We start from the raw sequence: 22183 nt of genomic DNA on the forward strand, positions 1-22183 counted from the left end.
AAAACTCAAAGGGAACACATGAGCAGGCATGTAAGCTTGCTGGTGACCACACTGGTCTACTGGTGATTGGAAGAGGGAGAAGGCAGCAATGAAGAAATGGGCTGAGTTCAACCACAATCCATAGACTCCTGTTGACCTGGAGATGAGAGAGAGAAGAAGGACTGGTTGCTCCAAAGTGTGTTGAGACCTGGGGACACCTAAGCCCATGGACAAGGTCATAGCCACAGAGGGTCGAATTGAAAGTGAAGCATCCAGCTGACACAAAGTGAGGGGTGGATGCACAAGAATGCCCAAACTTGCAGACAGTGCCCATTTGACCTAGTCCATGGCTTTATCATCAGAACTCAACTAGAGGAAGATAAAAACACTTTCTGATAAAGGAAACAAGGGTAAATTACTACAATTTGATGAGCTTGACCTATATTCATGGAGGTTGTTATTGTTGTTGTTAAGTGTCGTCAAATTGATTCCAACCAATAGTGACCCTGTATAGGGTTTCCAAGGAGCACCTGGTGAGCTTGAACCACCGACCTTGCAGTTCAAATGACATTGCAAGTCTAATGCATTAGCCCACAGCACTACAGCGGGACTCATGGAGGTAGTAGCTTAAAATACCAACAGAGGGTGAAGGAATCTTCATATCAAGTATCAATGCTATCCCCTCTGCATACAGGGTAGATAGGGACAGGCAACTTAAGACATTGGCTACGTAAAATGAGGGGGCAATAAAGGCACGAAGTGCCTGGCTTACACGGTTTCAAGAGGGAGTTTAGTTTAAGAGTGTGTGGGGGAAGACAGAGACCCTACTGAATAGTTTTCACCTTGTTTAGATGGGTCTGATAAAAAGAGATGGGGATAAGATTCTTATGATTCAATAGTGAGTAATTGTTATCATAACTAGCTGTGACTGTCACAATTGTAAAGGTAGATGTTTTGTAACAAAAACGGGGGTGTAGTTAATCTTACAGTCCAGAAACAGAGGGTTCTAGGACCATCAAGGGAGAAGAGCACAGTGGAATTCGGGACCCTATCCAGAGAAGCAGTGACACCAGAGATGGAGGCAGAGATGGGGACATGGAGAGAGGGAGCAACTGAGGACTCTAGATTCATGGAAAGAGAGGGACTAAGAGCTGGTGGCCAGGAGGCAGGCTTACAGAATGTGCCCTTTAGTGGTGTAATTATTATATGTGCCTGAGTCTTTTAAAAAAAAGAGCTAAAACGAATAGAGAGAAATACTGTTAACTGATGGTACAAAGAGGGGATTATAATCATTGTAATGCAACAAAGTATACAATTTGTTGAATGTAAAATTGATGATCTGCCCTGTAAACTTTCACTCAATTCACAATAAAAACTTAAAAAAAAAATTGTATGTTTATTGATGGTGTCTTATTGTCTTCCTCAACACAGAGCTGGATGCTTTGAGACTAGCAATTAGAACACAGGTTCTGAAGCCAGTTCACCTGCTTGGACTCCTGGCTCGACCCCTACTAGCAATATGGCCTGGGGAAAATTACTTAACTGCCCTGTGCCTCAGTTTCCTTATCTGTAAAATAGGGATTATAATAGTAACCAAGAGTAGGACTACTATAAGGATTCAGTGAATTCATATATGTAAAAGTGTTTCAAATAGAATCTGAAACACAATAACTGTGCAAAAAATGAGCAATTACTGTGTTCTCTCTAGTATTATTTATACAGTAACTAAGAAGGCCAGGTGGTGCAATGATTAAGCATTTGGCTACTAATGAAAAGGTTGGCAGTTTGAATCCACTCATCAGGCCCACAGGAGAAAGGCCCAGTAGTCGGCTTCCATAAAGCAAAACAAAACACAAAAAGGCACCTGCAGGTCTGTCACACAGGGTCACTGTAAGTCAGAATTAACTTGATGGCACCCAACAACAGCAACTATATACAGTAACTAGTTTTTCTTGTGCTCAACTTCCTCATGAAACTGAGTTTCCAGAAGATAAGGACTGTGCATCCTTTGTGTCCTCAGTAGCCAGTGGAGCTTAGTGAAAGAATAGCGGGTAGGTAGGCAAAAGGGAGGGCGTTAAGGAAGAAGAAAGAGAGGAAGGAGGAAAGGCAGGCAAATCAAAAAGTTCGGGATATAGCCACATCTTTAGGGAAGCCCGTCTCATTGTCTCATTGCCTGTCTCCCTATCCACCACGTATACCAGAAAGGAAGCTGACAGAGTCCAGTGAATATCAGTTGGTCTTCACCTCACTGACTTTTGCGGAAATGATGCTAGAATCGACTAGGGGGCATCCCCTAGCCCCAACCTCCACTCTGTTCGCCGTGTCCGAGCCTTTGCTCCAGCTGTTTCTACCTCCTGAAGTACTTCCTCTCACACACCTATGTCTACACGTCTGATGAACCTTTCAAGGCCCAATCCAGTGACTCCTTCCCCAATTTCCCATGAAGGGTAAACTTCCCTTCCTGAGAGCTCCCTGAAGACGTCATCCATCCCTCTCTCATGCTAGTTCCATAGCTCATTTTCCCTGTTAAATGTGTACTGTTCTGGAACAGGGTCCAGATCTGTCCGCTGTGTTGCTGAGTGTCCAGCCCAGGGTTTGACTTCAGTGAGATCTGCGTAACTGAATTGCATCTAGTGCATTCTTGGCACAGTAAAGGACAGTGTCTCAGCCACTGTGTTTTTACTGCAGTGACCTACCTCTGACAATGCTTAGTTTGTGAGGGGAGAGGGGTGGCTTAGGGACTGCATCCTTCTTTTTTTTTGTGGCAACTCCTGTGACGCTTCTGTTCTTCAGAACATCTGTTCCCCAAATCATGACTGCCAGGTTCTTCGTGTACTTGGAATCTCCTTGGGTTACTTGTAGCTGGTGCCATTTCTCCTCATCAACCCAGATCCCGCTTCCCAGATGGACCTGAAAGGGATAAGAATAGCAACACCTGTTTAGTCTGACAGGAGGGCAGTTGGAAGCTTCTCTTGCCCTTTAAAAAACATTGTTACACAACTGTAACTGATGCGTGCTATAGTGTGGCGCTGTAGGATAAGCACTGGACTGCAAGGTCGGTGGTTCAAAATCATCAGTTACACCTTGGAACTCCTATACAGGGTCACTATGAGTCAGAACCAAATCGACGGCACTTAACAACAACAACAACATTACTCTCCTCATGATAGCTTTCATATGACTGTTATGCATTAGTCCTTAATCCAGAGCTTTTTGTTATCAGGAAAACTCACAGCCACCCCAAAAGGAAGATACTAAAGTACATTCAGAAAGGCAGAGTGACTTGGTGAAAGTCACTCAATTATTAAGTGGTAGAGGTGGCTCTCCAATTTGTACTCATTCTATTACAAGGCTGCTCAGAGCCTGTTCAGGTCTTAGGAACACACATGCCTACCTCTGTTCTCTGTTACACTTTAGAAAGAACGGCCTGTTTCCCCTTAATGTGAACATTCTGGAACACACATCCTCTGAGCCCAGCGGGGCTCAGTCTTAACTGCACACTGATATCCCCTGGAGAGCTTTAAGCATCTCTAATGCCAAGGCCCCTCTCCCAGAGCCTCTGATTTCCTTGGTCTGGGTGTGGAATGGACATCCACACTGGGAAAAGCTCTCTAGGTAACTGCAAAGCACTGTCAGCTGGAATGGGAAGTGTGGCTGACCAGACCCCACCACCCACTGGAGTGTAGTTGTACAAGCTCTTTCCATCACAGAACTTCAGAACTGGGAAAGCTGGATTTCATTTATAAGTTCCTTTTGGCTCTGAATACCTGTGTGACTCAGAAAACTAAACATGGTCACAGTGTACCTGATCTGACTGTGATGGCACCAGAACACAACACAAAATGATGCTCCCGAGAAAGGTACTAATCAGAATGCTTCAGTATACAGTTGAGATATCCAAAAGCCCAAGAATGACCTAGCAATGAGCCAAAGACTTTAAAATATGTTTTCCTTTCTGATTCTTTGAACAACTCACAAACCAATTACTAACACTAATCATTAAAAAAAAAATGAGTTTTGACTTTGACATTGTCATTTATGTTGTGTTTCTGTTTAATCTCTGTAGGATGGAAATGGTCTCTATGGGGCAGAAGGGAGGCAGCTAATGAGCTAAACTTTCTAGGGAAGATGAAAGGGCTTCAGCAAAGGTCCCTGTCTTCAGGATGACCTGCCGGTTGACAGCATCTCATGAGAGGAAATTCATTTCAAGAAAGGTCCTGGTGTGATGGACTGCACACACCCAAACTAATGGCAGATTAGCAAGATTGTCTCAAAGTGATCTTTCTGCTGAATCTTGGCTTGAGAAGGAAGGTGGGCAGATGCTGATGGGCAGCCAGGTCAGTTAACAAACACTTTTTTGCCAATTACTAAAGCTTTGCAAACATCAAAAAGAAAGCGGACTAGCCACACAGCCCACGGGCAACTGCCAGTAAGTAAACGATCTGAATGCCACTTCACCTGCCTTCACCTCCTTTTGCTCATCAGATCACCAGATCCACAGGACTTATCGGTGCTGCAAAACCCCAGTCCTGCCAATGTGTTTGTACAGCTCAGAAGAGAAAAGCAACCCTGGAGTGCAATGTGCTGCCTGCATCTGGCTGGACGATGCGGACCCAAGGTCAAGTCTGGCCTTTTCTCTGCTGTTTGAACTGCAGGTGTGCTCTCTGTATGCAACAAGGGGCACAATGGGGATGAGTTGGACCTCACTTTATCTGCACTGGTGATTCTCTGAAACATCCCCACCTCCCACCCCCAAACTTCAGGCCTGAGATTGAGGGAGCCATGGAACAAGGAACTCTGAATGAGATTCAATTCAAAGTGAGAAAACCTTAAAGATGAAAGACAACCTACATTTTTTCAAAGATCTCTGCACTTTTCTACCTTGGGCCTTGCTTCTCTTTTGATTTATCCTTCTTACAAGAGAAATGAACGTTATTTTAGCCAATGCTCTACAAGGAAAGGGGATACTAACAGCTTGCACCTATAATTAGTCAGAGAATGTACACTCAGCATTGTATATTCAGCTTTATTGAATCCCCACAGTGATTTTAGGAGATGAAAATAGGTAGAAATTATTATTCTCATTCCACAGATAAGCACAGCAATTCAGAGAGACTCAGTTGCTTTTCCTAAGACACACAGTCAGCAAACTTTGGAATCAAAATTCATATCCAAATCTGGCTGATTCCCAAGCACATGTGTCTCCTGGACTTCCTTGCAGATGCTTGTTTCACAGGGGGGCTGATGGGATTGAAACACTTTTCCTTCAGAATTTTCCCCTACACATGTCACAGTGGGGGTCACAGAGGGGAATTCAGGAAAAAGGCCTCCTTGCCTCTAGTTCTGTTCCTCCTAACCTGTCCCAGAAACACTGCCAAATTAATTTTCAGAGCTCCTTTCAACTCTCTGATGTTGATGTCAATCCTCTGGAATCTTGAATGGCTCCCTGCTTCCCTTTACATTAAAATACAATCTTCTCAGTGTGGCTTTAAACACCATGTAGCACCCAATCTCCATTCAGCCTGCTAATCTTGGCTTCCCTCCTATGTCTGCTATTCCCCGGAAGCTTCTAACTCTTTCTGTCATTTCCTTCTACTTCCAATGAACTGTAACAAAAAGGATGGGCTCTGGAGTTACCAGGTCTGGAGAGAATCCTTGCTCTTCAACATACTAGTTATGCATCATAAGCTGCATTACGCTCTGAGCTTTACTTTCCTCAGCTGTAAAATGGACAGACCACCATGCACCTCATCGAACTGTTGTGAGAATTAAATGAGATCTATGAATAAAATGGTAGCAGGACAGTATACAACCAGTAGCTGTTACATCCTTTGCCTTCTGCCCTCACCCATGTCTCTACTGATGTCATTGCCTATCTAAGAGTGAGTGCCTTCCGCTGTCTTCTTAAGCCTGCCAATCTTCTAAGTCCTTGTTCAAATCTAGAAAATGCTCCTTAATTACTTTAGGGCTCATTTTGGTTCCTTTTAATGTCTAACTCTCATAGTGCCTTTACACCTGATTCAGCCCTTCACAGTACCTGTGTGTGGGCAAGAGTTCTGGCTTTGTCTGGAGCAAGTCTGAACACAAAGCAGTAAGAAATTGATGGGCATTGGTTTTCAGTTCTGAGAAGCTGCTGTTCCTCACAGAAGAAAAGTTTCTGATATTCATGAGCGTACCAGCTCAAGTCTATAGCAGAGAAGGAAAGGGCCCTGGGTTAGACCAGGCATGGGTATAAGGGGCATTTCTGGTAGGGGCCCAGATGTCTGTAGAACTGTGAACAGACACTGCAATCTGAAGTGCAGTCCTTACCCTGCCTCTAACCAGTTGTACAATTACAGACAAGTCCCTATTCTAGGTGTGTTTCATTATGATTGTGGTATCTATGATTGTTATTGTTTTTAAGTGCCATAGAGTCCATTTGTACTCATAACCAGCCTGTTTCCAAGGAGCAGCTTGATGGATTTGAGTCTTTTGGTTAGCAGTCCACCGCTTCCCCAACAGCTCCATATCAGGATTTCACCCTATGATTACCATATATAAACTGTTGGTAAGTGCCGTTAAGTGAGTTCCAACCCATAGCAACCCTGTATAGGGTTTCCGAGGATGGACTAGTCAGTTTGAACTACCAACTCTGAGATTCAAACTGACTTTGCAGTCCAGCATGTTAACCCACAGCACCACACTGGGACTCCCAAATAGAAATCTTTAATGGTCTTCACAGTTTTAGGATTCAATGAGTTTTTGAAAAAAAAAAAAATCTGAGACAAGTGAAAGAAATATTCTTTATCAAAATCAGAAAGAAACTTTTATGGTAAGCCCTATTCAAGTAAACAACAGTGGATGATTTGACCAGAATGTTAGCCTTAGATATCAAAGGAGAGCATTAAAACACAGCATCTGACAAGTGGAACTTGATCCAAAAAATGTCTTTTTGTCCTGTTTGTAGGCTAATACTCACTTCCTAGTAGGAAATGCATCCTTTTCTAGTATTCCAGGCTTTGCAGAGATGTGAAACCTTCTGTTCATGCAGGCAGGAACAAAAGAGGGTCAGAAACTATACCAGAACAACAAGAGCTATTTCTGAGATGTGGGACATGCTGCTTTGGGAGCCATCAGCCATTTCTAGTGACTCCCTTTCCTCTCCTTCCCCTTAATAAGTCTCTCTGCCTAACTGTAAATTACTCACAAACAAAAATCAGGGTAGTTTTAATGTTGGCATAAACTCATGAAGTTTTTGATATTCTCATTGATAAGATTTGTTGTTCAACTGATGAGTGAAAAAGTTAACAAGGTTTAAAAGACACATTTTCTGGGAGAAGCGGGAGGACCCATGAAGCTCAGATAGTGCTCATCAGCTTTCAAAGCAAGAGAGAGATTCCTATTAGAAACAAAGAAAAAATCTCCAGTCCCCAGTGCGATCAGGACTAATAGGAAGAAACCAACAGACAGCAAGTCCCCCCTTTTATTTAACCTTCAAATAAGGGAGGTATATCAAACTTAGATACAGAGTCTCAGAGTCACAAAAGGTTTATGGAGACCATCAGTCCCATCCACCTTTTGCGGATAGGGACACTGAGTCCTGAGGAGGGAAATACCAAGACAGACCTACCTATGCCTCGAACTTAGGCTGCAGGCTGCCTACTTCTACTGTCATAGCCCCTTTCCCTTGCAAAGCAGACTTGTGAAGGCTGTTGGCTAGAGTAAGGTAAGACAGAATGGGCATGTGGTCTGGTCCGTCAGTCCTGCCTCTGCAGAGGAGGCAGTGCTCAGGGGGAGACGCAGGGAATGGCAGCATATCTAGAGGTTTCATTTCCCCAGCTTGACAATATTTGCTTGGCTCAAGCTGGTCACTTGCAGGGATATATCTGAACAAATTCAAATAACAAAGCCCTGCTCTTTTTCTTCTAGGCATCCTAGATAAACAGAGGCCTTTCAGAGCATAAGATAAGAAAAATGGGCTGACACCGATGACTCTTTTGGGGGAAGTGAGAGGTGAGGTCTGTAGTGTATGTCCACTGCCATAGTGGCAAAGAAGGTAAAACGAGAGGTTGATTTCACCAGTGCCGAGCAAAGGGCTCCAATACACATACATCTTCCAAGATCATGTCACAACAGTTTTCTGCCCTCCTTTTGCCACTATGGCACCGTGGAGCCTTAAGACTTCCAAAGGTTATTTCATTACTTTGCATTCTTCTATCAGTAGGTTCCTAGAGAGTTCTGGTAGCATAGTAGATTACGAGCTGAGCTGTTCCTCTCAAGTTCAGTAGTTCGAATCTACCAGGCTCTCCATTGGAGAAAGATGAGGCTTTCTGCTCCCATAAAGATGTATAGCCTCAGAAACAACTACAGAGTCACTATGGGTTGGAACCAACTCCATGGCACACAAACACTGCCACCATCATCAATAATTCCTAATAGCACTTACATTTTCTTTCATGATTATTTCCCAAAGGCCTACCGTAAACCTTGGAGGAATTGTATGTGATTCTAGGGCTGAATACACAGTTGAGAGTGACAAGGGACAGGAAGCATGTCTCCTTCACTGCTGAATCCCTGGTATCTAGTACAGGGCTCAGCTACTTGGTAAATGAAGAACGAATGTAGACTGAATTGTTATCTGTAAATCAGATATTCTATTTCCAGTTCACGTTATACATTGTATGCATCTGATTTCATAGGGGTTAAGGACAAGTTTCATCAACCTACCTATGGCTTTCAAAAACAAACAAACAAACAAACAAAAAAACCTTTCTCACTCATGAGCTATTTAAAATGCGATTTCATTTTTTATAGTTGCTTTTATTTACCTCCATTTTCATTTTAATGGAAGAAGAATGAGAATAAGAAAAAGTCCAAACAAAGCTACACTAGCTACTTAACACATGGATTCCTGAAAGAGTCAAGCTGGGCTAGGTGAGGAGGCCAACCAGTCAAAGCTGCCACCAAACTCTCCACCTTGAGTCTGACTAACAAACACTTGCAGGGAATCGATATTGAGCTGAAAACACTACCTTGCCATTGTCTAGGATATACTTGTCCATGACAGGCGCAGGAGCGGGGTAATAGGACGACGTATTTGCTTCCTCACTGAAAGGGCTCCGTAACTCCGGCTCGGGCTCGAGACATTCTGACTTGACTTTTTCCAAGTCAATGGCGGGACCTAGGCAGTTAAGAAAAGAGATCTGTCTAGAACTCCAAGGAAAATAAAATGCATTTTTTTTTTTTTTTTAAACTACGCATCTATCAGCACACAGAGGCACCAAAAAAAAAAAAAAAAAAAATATTTTTAAATGCTGGCTTATTTTTGTTCATTGGACTACACTTAAACCCAGACTTGAAAATGATATGAGGTATGAACGTCACCAGGGGAAAGAGTGGAAAATTGGAAGACAAGAAAGAACTCGACTCTAATTAAGCATGAATGAGAAGCACTCTCTCTTATGGTGTCACTGTTGAAATGGAAATGCGGGGGACTCAACTTCCTGTACAGGAGAGAAGTTCTGTTAAGACGGGGTGGAAGGAGAAGAGGTGGGAATTACTAGAATATGCAAATTGTGTACTTTCCAAAAACTCCATCTCTGTCGCCTACAGTGCCACGGAGACAGAGGAAGAAGGGAGGGTGCAAGAGCAGTGGCCTCCCCTCCCCCACAACTATCCACCTAGTATCCAGGCAGGAGCATTTCAACCAAGAAATTAAAATACAATACAGATTAAGCAAGGCCCTGATTGCCTGATCCAGCAGCTACCCTGATTTTTATTTTAATGCAATCAACAAAAATTACATGCACTTTAAATAGCTAGATAGGATCTTTTTTTCCCCTTCCATTAGCTTTTAAAATGATGGACTACTATTAAAAAATCACCTATTGTGTCTTGATTACCAAAGGGTAGAGAAAAAAAGGATGAAATGGGTAAATAAGGCTGAATGATTTGATTAACTTTTGAGGGAGGAGCAACTCCAAAGGCCAATCGAGAGTTTAGCATGTTGGAAATTCTCCCAATTCAAACATGTGAGGAGTTATGCGAAACCTAGTTACTGCCCCAGCAGCTCCCCAGTGCTGTGTGTATGGGTAGAGCTGTGTAACTTTAGCAACTGATGAATATATGGTCTATGCTAGGTCCCCATCCTAACCATGTGGCCAACTGGGTACACAGCTCTATAGACTACAGTCCAGTGCAACAATCAGACAGCAATTCTACGGTCAATTGCTACATTTCAGACTCTGGCTGGTGGCAGGGAACATTCATCATGACAGAGCTTCCCAGAATATCAATCCTGAGTTGCTGGAAGCTGCCATCTGCAAACCAGACGCTCTGAAGTCTTCAAAGATTTAAGTTTGCACTTTGCACAAGGCTGAATGCAAGATGACTGCGGAGAACAGTGTAACTGAAAGAGTATGGCCAGGCCTAGCAGGAAGGTCTCAGGTCTCATTGCTGGTTTTGCTGTTTTAATTGTGGGATCACTGGAGAGTGCATTGTGGACAGCATCATAATCATTTTGATGGTATATCCTCATAGCACACAGCATATTAAAGGGCTAGGACTAGGTTTTAGTCTGTTCTTTGTTCCCAGACCTGACACTGAGTACTTTCCAAAATCTCTGAACTGGCTGAACACTTATTTGCTAAATGAATGAACGCATGACAAACATGGATGAACAATTCTGGAGCTTTAAAAGCAGATGCACCAAGTCTTTCCTCTCTCTGTATGGGATCTCAGGTTGAATTTCTGAAATGCAAACAAATTCAAGTGGAACCTTTGATTTTTTTCTTGGATCTGAAGATTATTACTTCTGTTTGCCTATTGGGCCTGAAGTCTCTTCTTCAATCAGGACAGGAGAAAGGAGGAGAGGGGAAAGCACCTGCAGCAAGTGGCTCACAGGTCATCTTTGCCAGTACCAAGCCCCTGCTCTGAAGCCTCATTTTTCATCCAGTTATGACTTCACAGTCAGATGCCTTCCCAACCATCTCCAGAATGGCTGCTAAAGGGATCTTTCAAGAGACAGTGCTCTTCTTTGCTTAAGCTCCCCATCAGCCTCAAAATTAAGTCCTACTTCCTAACTTCCGTAACGCTCAGGACAACCAGACTCCTCTCGACTTCCACGGCTCACAGTGTGCTCTCTGCTATGCACCTGTGCTCTAGTCAGACCCAACTCAGGTCTCAGTCTTCTGTGCCTTTGGATGTGTTATTCCCTCAGACTTGAACACTACCTCATTTACCTGCCAAGCCTCTGATTAGACTTCAGGATGCACCTTAGGTGTATCCTGTCTGAGGCCTTGCTCAAATCACAAAGAGGTTTTACTCTGCAATATAAATGGTGTTGTTAAGTGCCATTGAGTCGGTTCTGATTCATAGCAATCCTCTATAGGGTTTCCAAGGAGCGGCTGGTGGGTTTGAAACACAGACCTTTCAGTTATCAATCCAGTGTTTATTCTACAGCATCAAACCAGGACTCCAAAAGCTTCTAGTATATCATGTTTGTCATCATCCACTGTCCTGCCTGTTTCCAACATTAAACTGTGAAGCTCTTCAAGGCAAAGACCATGTTTCACTCCCTTCCTATTTGTAGAGCCTGGAACAATGAGTGGAACATTGCAGGCTCTTGGTAAAATCTCCATGAATTTATGAATTCAATGTAAGAGGGAGAGAAGAATGGAATAGGGCAAAGATTCTGAAATAAAGCCCTGCTGCTGACTCAGATACCTGGAGGTAGCAGTTGGATGCTGTTCTCTCAAACTCTATATGATATCTATATCAAAATCAGTCTGTTAAGTAGAAATCAGAAGCATTTATCCAGGAGAATGGACAGTCCAGATGTCCGAAGTTAAATACTCAACTTCCAGTGTCTACAGAGGACATTTAGAAGACGCATCAGCCAAATCATCTCTGTGGCTTCATCTCCTGCTGGTCACCTTCCCTGATTGGAATGACTTCATTCCAATCAGATGAAACTACCTGATCCTCTCCACACACCTGCCATTCTTTCCTTCCTCCTAGCCTTTGCTTGGGTCTTTCCTTCTGCCCAAACATTCTATCTCTAAGGACGCCCACCTATACAAACCCCACCAGTCATTCATGGCCCGATTTAAAATACCACCTCCTCCATAAAGGTTTCCCTGTCCCCTCAAAGGAGTCCTGGTGTGGCGCGGTGGATTAATGCGCTGGACTGCAAAGTTGCTTTGAGTCAAAAGGGCAGTGGTTCAAGCTTATCAGCCGTTCCTCAGAAACCTTAAACAAGGTCACTATGGGTAGGAACCAACTCAACTGCACATAACAAAAACAACATTCCGTCAAATGGAGGTAAATAATCTTTCCATTTTTTGGCTTGGGATTGTAAATCAGAGAGAGAACAGGGTTTAAAATTCTGGGCTTGCCACTTACTGTGTTGGTGAGTTGAGATCTCCAGCAAGCCATATGAAGTCTTTCTCAAATCCCACCCCCACCTCAAGTAGTAGAATTCTGCTCTCATTTGGGGCCTCCCTAGTCCCCTCCCCCAACTCTTCCATAATAATTAGATGTAATCATTTGTTTTATGTCTGTCTTCCCCACTGGACTGTAAGCCCTGAAGGTAGGCAGGGATCATGTGTTTTTTAAGGTAAGGTCCAGGATTTGGCACACACACAGTGCCTGGTTCAAATTCTATTCTAAACAGATGATTTACACATGAATGATTACTTAACCTCTCAGGCCTGATTGCCTCACCTGAAAGAAGGAATGACAACAGCAACTTGGCAAAACTGAAGATGAAAAGTGTTCACCACATATGTAACATGATTAATCCAGAATCTAGCCCAGTGGGTGCTCTGTAAACTCTGGATCCCTTCCCTCCTCCCCCTCCCACATGCATGCACTAGACTCACTCTTGCACTTAAATTAGCCTATTCCCAAGTGGCGGCTCCATGAGTGGAGGTCCTGCTTCGCGTTCTTTGCCCTTAATGTTAGCACAGATCCTTGGTACTCTACAACGCACACATCCTCCTCCACTGTCTTCTGAGAGACTGCTGGAGTCTTATCAAATGACTGGTTACTATACTGGTATCTTCTGGCTCAAGGAATATGACTTCCTGACACACTTGGTCAGCCCTGTGTAACAACCTGAGCGTGGCTGCTGGGTACTGGGGGCCCTGCTTTCTGTGACAGCCTCCTTCCACACACATGGTACCAGTCTCAGCTTCAGCAAGAACAGCGGTTCAGCCAAAGGAGCACCTTGGAAAAGGGTCTTCAGCAGACCTGGGTGTGAATCCTAGTTTTAGGACCTTAGTTAGACAAGTCACCTAACCTCTCTGGGCCTTAATTGTCTCTCCTATCTAAAAAATGGGGATTATCAGCAGCCACCTTGCATGCTAATAATGCCTCGCAGAGAACTGAGCACCATGGCAGGCATGGTAAAATAGAGACTCAGAAAACGACAGATGAATGAAGGAGTGGCTCAATCAATAAAGCACAATGTTTAGCATGATAGAATCAAGAAGAAAAGGAACAAAAAACCATGTGGTTTCCTTGGAGAGGGGAGGGAGGGCTCTAGTGGCTTTAATTTAAGAGGGGGAAAAAACACACTTCATTGCAAATTCTAGTCTGCTTCACTACTGATGTTGGCAATTTACATCTCATTACAACAAACGCTTCAGATTGCTGTTTTGCTTTTAAAAATTTCTGAGGCATTGTTCTGCCTCAAACACATGTGACCAAATTAGCCACAATAATAAGTACTTGCGCTAAGAGACAGCGTTGTACGATCTGGCGCAGATATTTTAGGTAACAAAGGAACTTTTTTCACTTTATGGAAAAAGCAGAATAAAAAAAATAAAGGTCTTTTGATCCACTTGCATTCTGGTACTGACACATACTTCAGGTTTATTTTGAGGAAAAAGTACTTTGCACTGAGAGAAACCTCCCAGCTGGTAAAGGAAGCTTTAAATAATAATACAAAAAGTAGTACTTGCTTTTCATTCAATCATTCAAGAACCTTTCATCATATAATCTCTGACTGAATACCACGATCTAGGCCCTGTAAGAGGCACTGGGGACCCAGAGACAAATAAGGCATCTTCCAATTCTGGAGAAAAACCCAACTCAACCCAATGGCCTCACTCAAGTTAATTCTGACTCATAATGACCCCAGAGGCTGGTAGACTGCCCCAATAGTTTCCAAAGCTGTACATCTTTACAGAAGCAGACTACCACATCTTTCTCCCACGGAGCAGTTGGTGGGTTTGAACTGCTGATGTTTTTATTATCAACTGAAGGCTTAAACACTGTACCGTCTCCACTGTGATACTGGAGAAGTTCAGAATTTAACATGGGAAATGCTATTATATTGCATTACAAATAGTTGTAATTTTATGATCAAGCCTTGGATTTAGTATCAGAAAAGATGGTACAAATGCTGGTTCTTTTATTTGTTTTACCTTTGTACTCCCCAGTGGTCCCTTCTATAGGGTCCCTGGTGGCACAGTGGGTTAAGTGTTGGGCTGCTAACCACAAGGCCAGTGGTCCTAGCTCACCAGTTGCTCCTCAGGAGAAAGATGAGGCAGTCTGCCTCCTTAAAGATTTACAGCCTCAAAAACCCAGGGCGGGAGGGAGGAGGACGGACGGACAGTTCTTTGCCCCTAGGGTCACTATCAGTTGGACTGGACTGGACAACAGTGGGTTTGGTAGTTTGGGTTGGGCCCCTTCCATAAAAAGGAATTGTGGCACCAAGTATGGGGCTCACTAAGTGTTTGTGACTCAATGATCTTAAATGGGACTGACCATTCTCTCTGAAAACTTTTCTAAAAAGTGAATGCTTGTGTGAAGCTTAGAAATCACCCATTTCTCCAAACTATGTATGTCTGCACATTAAAATACCATTCCTAATTTCGGCTCAAATTAAAAGACTAGGTTTTTTTAATGAACAAAATTCTTCCATTTACTTGTTAGTAAATTGGGCATTTCTCAATTACAGGTATAGTTCTAGCTTCTTCAAACATGCAAAATGAACCAAATCAAAATTCTTGACTGCACACAGAACCCTGCCTTGTGACACACAGGCACACTAGGTTTGGAGACATAATGATGAGTCCACTTTGTTGAGAGGGGCTGAGCATGGAAGGTACACAGGGGCCTTGGAAAGAGATGGGGAGATGATTCCAAGCTGGGCTGGTGGAACCCCCAACTCTGGGTACCTCTTCTAGCAAATCATCATCCCTCTCAGAAGGCATCAGCCACGATCATCCTCTGTTGGAGCTACACATCTGCTTCTTAGTCCCATAATGCTTTCAGTGAGGACAGGAACAAACGGGTCCTTGGACTCATTCTTTCAGGGAGACTCTACTAAGCATACACTAAGTGCCAGTCCTGAGCTAAGTTTGTTGCCTTGAGTGATTCTCAATCTAGCAGTGGAAAGAAACAGATCATTACCACTCCTACAGCTGGTATGGGTTAGGATAAGAGTACTGGTGCAGAAGTAAAGAAGACAGTGGTACACGTAGAGGAAACTTAAGGCTTCTGAAGAGTGGTCACAAAGTTCTAGGCTCCAGCTTGGAGGAAGACAGTACCTTGAACATGAGGAGCTGGGGCAGGGGAGTTCTCTTCAGATAGTAAAGGCAACCAGCACATGTCTGAGGCTCACTGACCGGAAAATGAGGACTGTGAAATCTGCACAGCTCTGGGGAAGGAGAGATGACTGCTGGCTCAGTGGTCTGAGAAGGCTTCAGAGAAGAGGTGAGTTCTGCTTGGAGCTCTGAAGGTGATAAGGTCTGGGATAGGTGGGAGTGAGTAAGGTCAGGCAGGGGGATGCGATCAGATGGGCCAAGGTTCCCAGGTCCTTCTTTCCACTCCATTTTCTGAGAGCTTACAGTGAGCGAGGGCTTGGAGTAACCTTTGCTATGCAGAGGCATGGGAAGCAATTCTAGCTTGAGGTGGTGGATTGGTAAGATCCGTGCAGCTCATATGTGGGACCACCCCTTCAAGAAGTCAGACCACAGAACAACAGAGCTGGGATGAACCTGAGAAAACCCCTGTCTCCAAGGGGAGAAGCCCAGCAAAAGAGCTAACAGAAGCAGGTGTTAAGTACCCAGTCTTGTGATGTGATACAGAAAAGAAAAAGTGCTTCTTACAGAGAAGAAAAAAGTGACCAGCGACCAACACCCACTGAGTGTTTTCTTTGTCAAGTACTGTTAGGGGTTGAATTGTGCCACTTAAAATGATATATCGAAGTTCCAATCTTCGGTACCTATGAATGTGACCTTATTTGGAAATAGGGTTATTGCTGAAGTAATCAGTGATGTTAACCTAAGAGCATACTGAAATTAGGTGACTTCAATCCAATATGACTGTACACAGGGAAGCACACAGAGGGGAGAGAGTATGTGAAGGCAGAGGCAGAGATTGGAGGGATGTAGTCACAAGCCAAGGAATGCCAAAAACACTGAAAGCTAGAAGAGGTAAGGAAGGGTCTTTTTCTACAGCAGGTGTGGGAGGGGAACTTTTTTTTTGCTGAAGGCCATTTGGGTATTTATAACATTTACTATAGATTTATGCTGCTATGAAGAACGCTCTTAGATTTACTGAATTTAGAGTCCCGCCGGCAGTTGCCTTAGCAGGACAAGACCACATGATTTCATGGGCTTATTTGGCCTACAGACCAGACATTCCTCATCCCTGCTCTAGAGCCTTCAGAGAAAGCATGGCCTTGCTAACACCTTGATTTAAGATTTCTGGCCTCCAGAAATGTGAGACAAATTTCTGTTGGTGAAAAAAGTGTTCTATAACCCACTTTATAATGGCAGTTCTCAGAAAATTAATACAAATATATTATATGAAAAAATGTGTTTTGTTTTCCATCTCTGAGCACTTTTTACCGCACTGTTGTGTGATTATTTGTTCACTGTTCCTTGCCTCCACTGAAGGGTAAACTCCAAGGGGAGAGGAAAAATTAGATGGCCCATGGTCTTGTTCACTGCTGTATCCCCGACACCCAGCACAATGTCTCACACACAGAAATTTATTAAACAAGTGCTGAATGAAAGAAAATTAAGCCTCACAGCAGTTCTACAAAATATATCTTATCACATCTGTAGAACCTTAGAGAGGTGATTTGTCAAAAGTCACACAGATGACAAGTGTTCAAATTCAGGGTGTCAGACACCAACAACTCACTCTTACCACTACCCTATACCTTCTCAGGAGGCCTGGGGTGGTGCTGTGGGTTAATGCACCAGACTGCAAAGCCGTTTGAATTGCAAGGTTGGTGGTTCAAGCTCACTAGCTGCTCCTCGGAAACTCTATACAGGGTCACTATGGGCCAGACCCAACTCGATGGCATATAACAACAACAACATACTTCCTCGGGAAACTGCAGCTTTTTGATGCTCCACAGGTCAGCTTCTCTTTGACCTTCCCACGGGGTCTGTGAGGAACTCTATAATCAAGCAAGCCCTTGCGGTCACAGAGGTGTTTTCACCTCTAGGAGCACTGATGCTATCTTCTGGGAGCCCACAGTTCTTCATATGTGATTCTGGCTCCCCTCTCTCTTTATGATTTATATGTGTCCAAGTATCATCCACACAGCAAGACCATACAAAAATAAATGAATTTGCTCTAGCAGAGCATCACTGAAGACCCTGTACATCTGTTAGTCTTTGATCCCAAAGCAGAATCAGCTAAGTTGAGGGTAGAAGGTCTTGGTGGGGTAGGTGGGGTGGGTGACACATATACAATTGCCCTCAGATTCACAAACGGCTGCTAAGGGGTACAGTGAGCACCTGAGAGCAGGAGTTATGGGGAGGCAGAGTTGTATCACACAGCTGACATTTCTCTACCAAACCAATCCAAAACCCTGGCCTTGTTTGACTATCCTTCAAGCCAAGATCCCTCTCAGAGCATGAAGTTTCTACACTATTTGCCTGGCTCCACGAAAAGGGCAACTCAGGGATCCTAGAACTGTACCCCAGACCACTCCAATGGGGCAACACAGTTCCCATGAACCAACTGCTGTAGTGTATGGCGCAGTTCTAGCTACTCGTGTTTACCTTTGTAGCCTTGTCTTTCCTTCCAGCCCATTCCTTCATTGTCCCCTCTTGCCAGAACTACTCATATTTGCAGTTGCCTGACTAAGGTAGACAAACCTTTGTCAGGCTCTCACATTGCCTGAGATACTGTTCACTTCCTCTTCAGTTGTATAAACCCATCCCCAACCCAGTCACGTACGCAGGCTTCCTCTGTATTTGCTCCCAATACCCTGAAAACCCATGACAGCGGCATGGCTCACACTGCATTCCAACTGTTGTTGAGGAGACTGTGACCCCTTCACAACAGCAACATGGTCTTAGCTATTTGGTTTCCTTGTTCCCAGCACAGGGCCTGGAACAGAGGAAGAGTGCAATGGTTCCTATACAATTACATTTCCTTTCAGACAGTGCTGTCCAATAACGGCATGGACTACACCGGAAGGTAGTACATAAGCTTCCCGTATTTTGGGGTAGGTTTCAGGAGACTAGATGATCATTGGGCAAGGAGGCTACAGAAGGCTTTGTACCCTGTGAAGGAGGCTGGACTATCTGATCTCTCAGGCTCCTTATAGGATCAAGACCTGGGGACTTTAAGAATGACCTCCCAGCCAAGTACACAGAATCACCCAGGAACAGCAAGGCCTGAGCGTATGGCTAGCTTCTGGATCTTGCTGAACCCTAGAAGTTGGACTGCTTCTTGGGTTGCTTCCATCCACACATGTTGGTGAAACATCAACCTTTCACTGCTTCATGATGATGAAAAAACCATTTGCTCAGATTCCATGTGGCCCAGGCATAACCTTTTTCTCTTCAGGGACTTCAGTATTCCCATCTATAAGATGAGGTAAGAGACTGGATTAGGTTCTCTCCAAAGAGAACACTTCTATGAAAACCCTAGAAATGTTCTGATTGGCATCTTAGACTCTATAGCTTGGAAAGGTCAAAGCTATGAAAAAGTAGTGGTCTCAAAGATTAAGCAGAAAAGAGCCCTTTGGGCCGTGTACCAGCAAAGCCTACTCCAATCAATAAATGAACCCAATCACTCCAGGGTCCAGCAGTCCCAGGACCCAATGCAATACACTAAGGAGGTGTAATCATGAAGGCAGGCCAAGGAGGACACATACAGCCACAGGACCACAAGAGGTTATGCAATCAAGAGGTTGCCTGATGCACTCAAAAAACCAGTTAAGCCTCAGTTTGAAACCTGGTTCTACCATTTACCACGAGTCCTAGTATGGTACTATAGGGTAAACACTAGATCGTAAGGTAAGTTTGAACCTCAGATCAGTGGTTCAAACTCACCAACAGCTCCTTGGAAATCCTATACAGGGTCGCTGTGAGTTGGAACCCATTCGATGGCACTTAACAACAACAACAACAACCATTACTAGTTGTGTGACCTCAGGCAAGTTAATCTCTTTGAACCTGTTTTGTCATGCAGTGACACATAATGTACTATTGAAGTGGTTTAAAGTATGAAAAAAATACCTAGCCTAGTGTCTGAACCAAAACAAGTGTTGAAACCCATTCCTACTTCTACCTTCTTCTGGCGGGCATCGAGCTGAAAACAACTTTGCCACCCAGATGGCAAACCCTGTTCTAATGGGAAAGAAGCAAGTGTCTATTCTGGCAACCTAGCCACTCCTTCTAGATCTCCTGTCTAACCTAAGCAGTTAGTTAAAGGGGAGCCTGAAGGTGGACCTCAGTCCTGTCCCTATTGTTACCAGATAAAATGGACCCTTGAAGCAAAGGGAAAGAAGGGTCCTAGATTGTCTAGCTACTCTGGAATCAGATCCTAAAATCATCTGGGATCAATTATGGCTATTTCTGATTCAATCAACAGTGCAAAAAGTCCTCCAAAGGAGAAGATGGTCAACACTTTTAAGATAAACTATTTCAGTTCTCACTACTTTGCTTGACATTAAACTTCAGAAGGCACAGGGTACGGTTTTTGACACCCCTCAAACTGAGGTGGTAAACAGATTGTTGCCCTCCTGGGCTTCACCTCTACTACAGGGATCTGACAACCTAACCTAGCAGGATATATCTCTCACCTTTCCTCTCTGGTCCTCCCTCAAAACCCAAGTTACCTGAGAATTACTACTCACTGGTGAGAATGAACTGAGGACCCAAAGAGATGAAAAAGAACCCTGACAAAGAAGAAACTGAGCCACTACCCATAATGTTTGAAGAATTGAGGGGATCAGAGAGGTAGCAGAAGATGAGAAAAGGGGAAATAGAATTCTTCCTATGAAAGTGGAAGGTGGGGAGGGGAATTCTACAAACTACAGACCAGTGAGCTTGAAATCAAGTCCAGATATAGTTATAAATGGACTATTCCAGTGGAATTTCTGAGGACTTACAAGGGAAAGTAGCAATCGACAAGAGTCATTAGGGGTTGACCAAAGATTAAAACAGGCCCAACAATCATATCTGTGTTCTGCTCTAGGACAATGAGTGCCTACGATGTGCCAAGTATTGTATACACATTAACTCCTGCATATCCTCAAACTATCTGTCATTGTATTGTAGAATCTACTGAGCAATACTCTTGGTCAGTGCCCAGGCAAAGATCTTAAAAGATATTTATTTATTTAATTCTCATTACAACCATAATGTAGGTACTGTCATTAACTCTGTTTTACAGGTGAAGAAACTAAGGCCTAGGAGGTTATGCGATTTTACCCAAGGTAACAGAATTTGAAAGTGGCAGAGCCAAAGTTCAAGCATCCAGTGTTTCTGACCTCAGTCTATTCAGGCTCTTAATCATCAAGCTGGCTCTCCTGCTTGTATGCCATGGGCATTAAATTGCCCTCTTTATAGAGGAGAAAACAAAGGTTGAGAAGGGTTAAATAACTGGCTTGAAGTCACACATAGAATGAATCAGAGATTCAAACTTAGGTAATGTCTGTCGCCAAAGTCTGTCTTGCTTCCTATACTAGAAAAAGCCAACAGGAGGCATTTGGTTGACATTAGCTGTCTTTTCTAAAGTACCATCAGAGACCTGGGCTTAAAGAATGCAGCTCACAGACTGCAAAGGATTTTAAAGATCAAAGCTGGTATTTTAACAGACCTTGGACAGAACACAAGCATGAACTCAGAGGGGAACAGAGGTGTTAGAAATCTAGCTCGAAAGAGCCAAAACAGATAAACTGTCCACAATAGCTTTCTCTTTCTTTAAAAATTTCAACCAGCTTGTGATCTGGCCAATGGGGACATTAGCTTTTCCTTTTGCATTCTCTTCTTTCAAATGGAGATAATAACCCTTATTTGACCTCACAATAAGGCTACTGAGATAGTCCAATGAGATAAAAATGTCAAAGTGTTTTGAATCCTGTAAAGTACCAGATACATGTGAATTACTGCTATTATTCTTATTATCCATCCTCCTCTGGTCAGAATCCACCATTTCTGTCTACATTCTCTGACAAGACACACACAAAATCCAGGACTTGCAATTAGATCACTTATTTTATTTTGCCTTGTGTCATGTCATAGACACACCTGCATTCCCAATAAGACCATGAATGCATCTTGAAGGCAGGGTCTACATCTACTCCTCTTTATATTCCACACAGAGCCCTTTAGAGTCTTACTTAAACTAGTATCACCTGATTCACATCAAACAGACCTAAACTAGCAAAACAGTATTTAAGAAGCCCTGGTGGGCAGTGGTTAAGTTTCAGCTGCTAACCACCAGGTCAGCAGTTGGAACCCATCAATCGCTCTGTAGGAGAAAGATGGGGCAGCCTGCTTCCATAAAGATTCATAGCCTTGAAAACCTCGTGGGGCAATTCTGTTCTGTTTTATAGAGTTGCTATGAGTCACAATTGACTCAGAAGCAATGGGTTTAGTCTGTTTTGGGGTGACAATGCACTTGACTGCTAAACTGAAAGCTATGCAGTTCAAACCCAAACCCACCAGCCACTTAAAACTGGAGAAACGTGTGACAGACAGCATGCTTCCGTAAAGATTACAGCCTTGGATGCCCTATGGGACTGTTCTTTTTCTTTCTTTTTGCAATCTTATCCATGGTTTGTCATGATCTACACTGTCAAAAGCCTTTGCATACTCAATTAAGCGTAAGTAAGCATCTTTCTGGTATTCTCTGCTTTTAGGCAAGATGCATCTGACATCAGCAATGGTATACCTAGTTCCATGTCTTCTTCTGAATTCAGCTAGAATTTCTGGCAGTTCTCTGCTGTTGCAACCAT

The 22183-nt window shown here is 43.5% G+C and overlaps 2 protein-coding genes across 2 annotated transcripts in view; both read right to left on the reverse strand.

The window, feature by feature from the left end:
• Positions 1-22183, reverse strand: part of AGBL4 (ATP/GTP binding protein-like 4) — a 2461121-nt gene that overhangs the window by 452660 nt on the left and 1986278 nt on the right. The gene's annotated exons all lie outside the window — the stretch shown is intronic.
• Positions 1-22183, reverse strand: part of BEND5 (BEN domain containing 5) — a 69510-nt gene that overhangs the window by 13237 nt on the left and 34090 nt on the right. Inside the window, exons 4-5 of the mRNA XM_006839742.1 lie at positions 8991-9139; positions 2676-2889 (exon numbers count right to left, since the gene is read on the reverse strand). Coding sequence (XP_006839805.1) covers positions 2676-2889; positions 8991-9139 — 363 coding nt within the window. The remainder of the gene's footprint in view (positions 1-2675; positions 2890-8990; positions 9140-22183) is intronic.

This window comes from Chrysochloris asiatica, unplaced genomic scaffold, assembly GCF_000296735.1.
Source record: "Chrysochloris asiatica unplaced genomic scaffold, ChrAsi1.0 scaffold00026, whole genome shotgun sequence".
Taxonomy (NCBI): Eukaryota; Metazoa; Chordata; class Mammalia; order Afrosoricida; family Chrysochloridae; genus Chrysochloris; species Chrysochloris asiatica.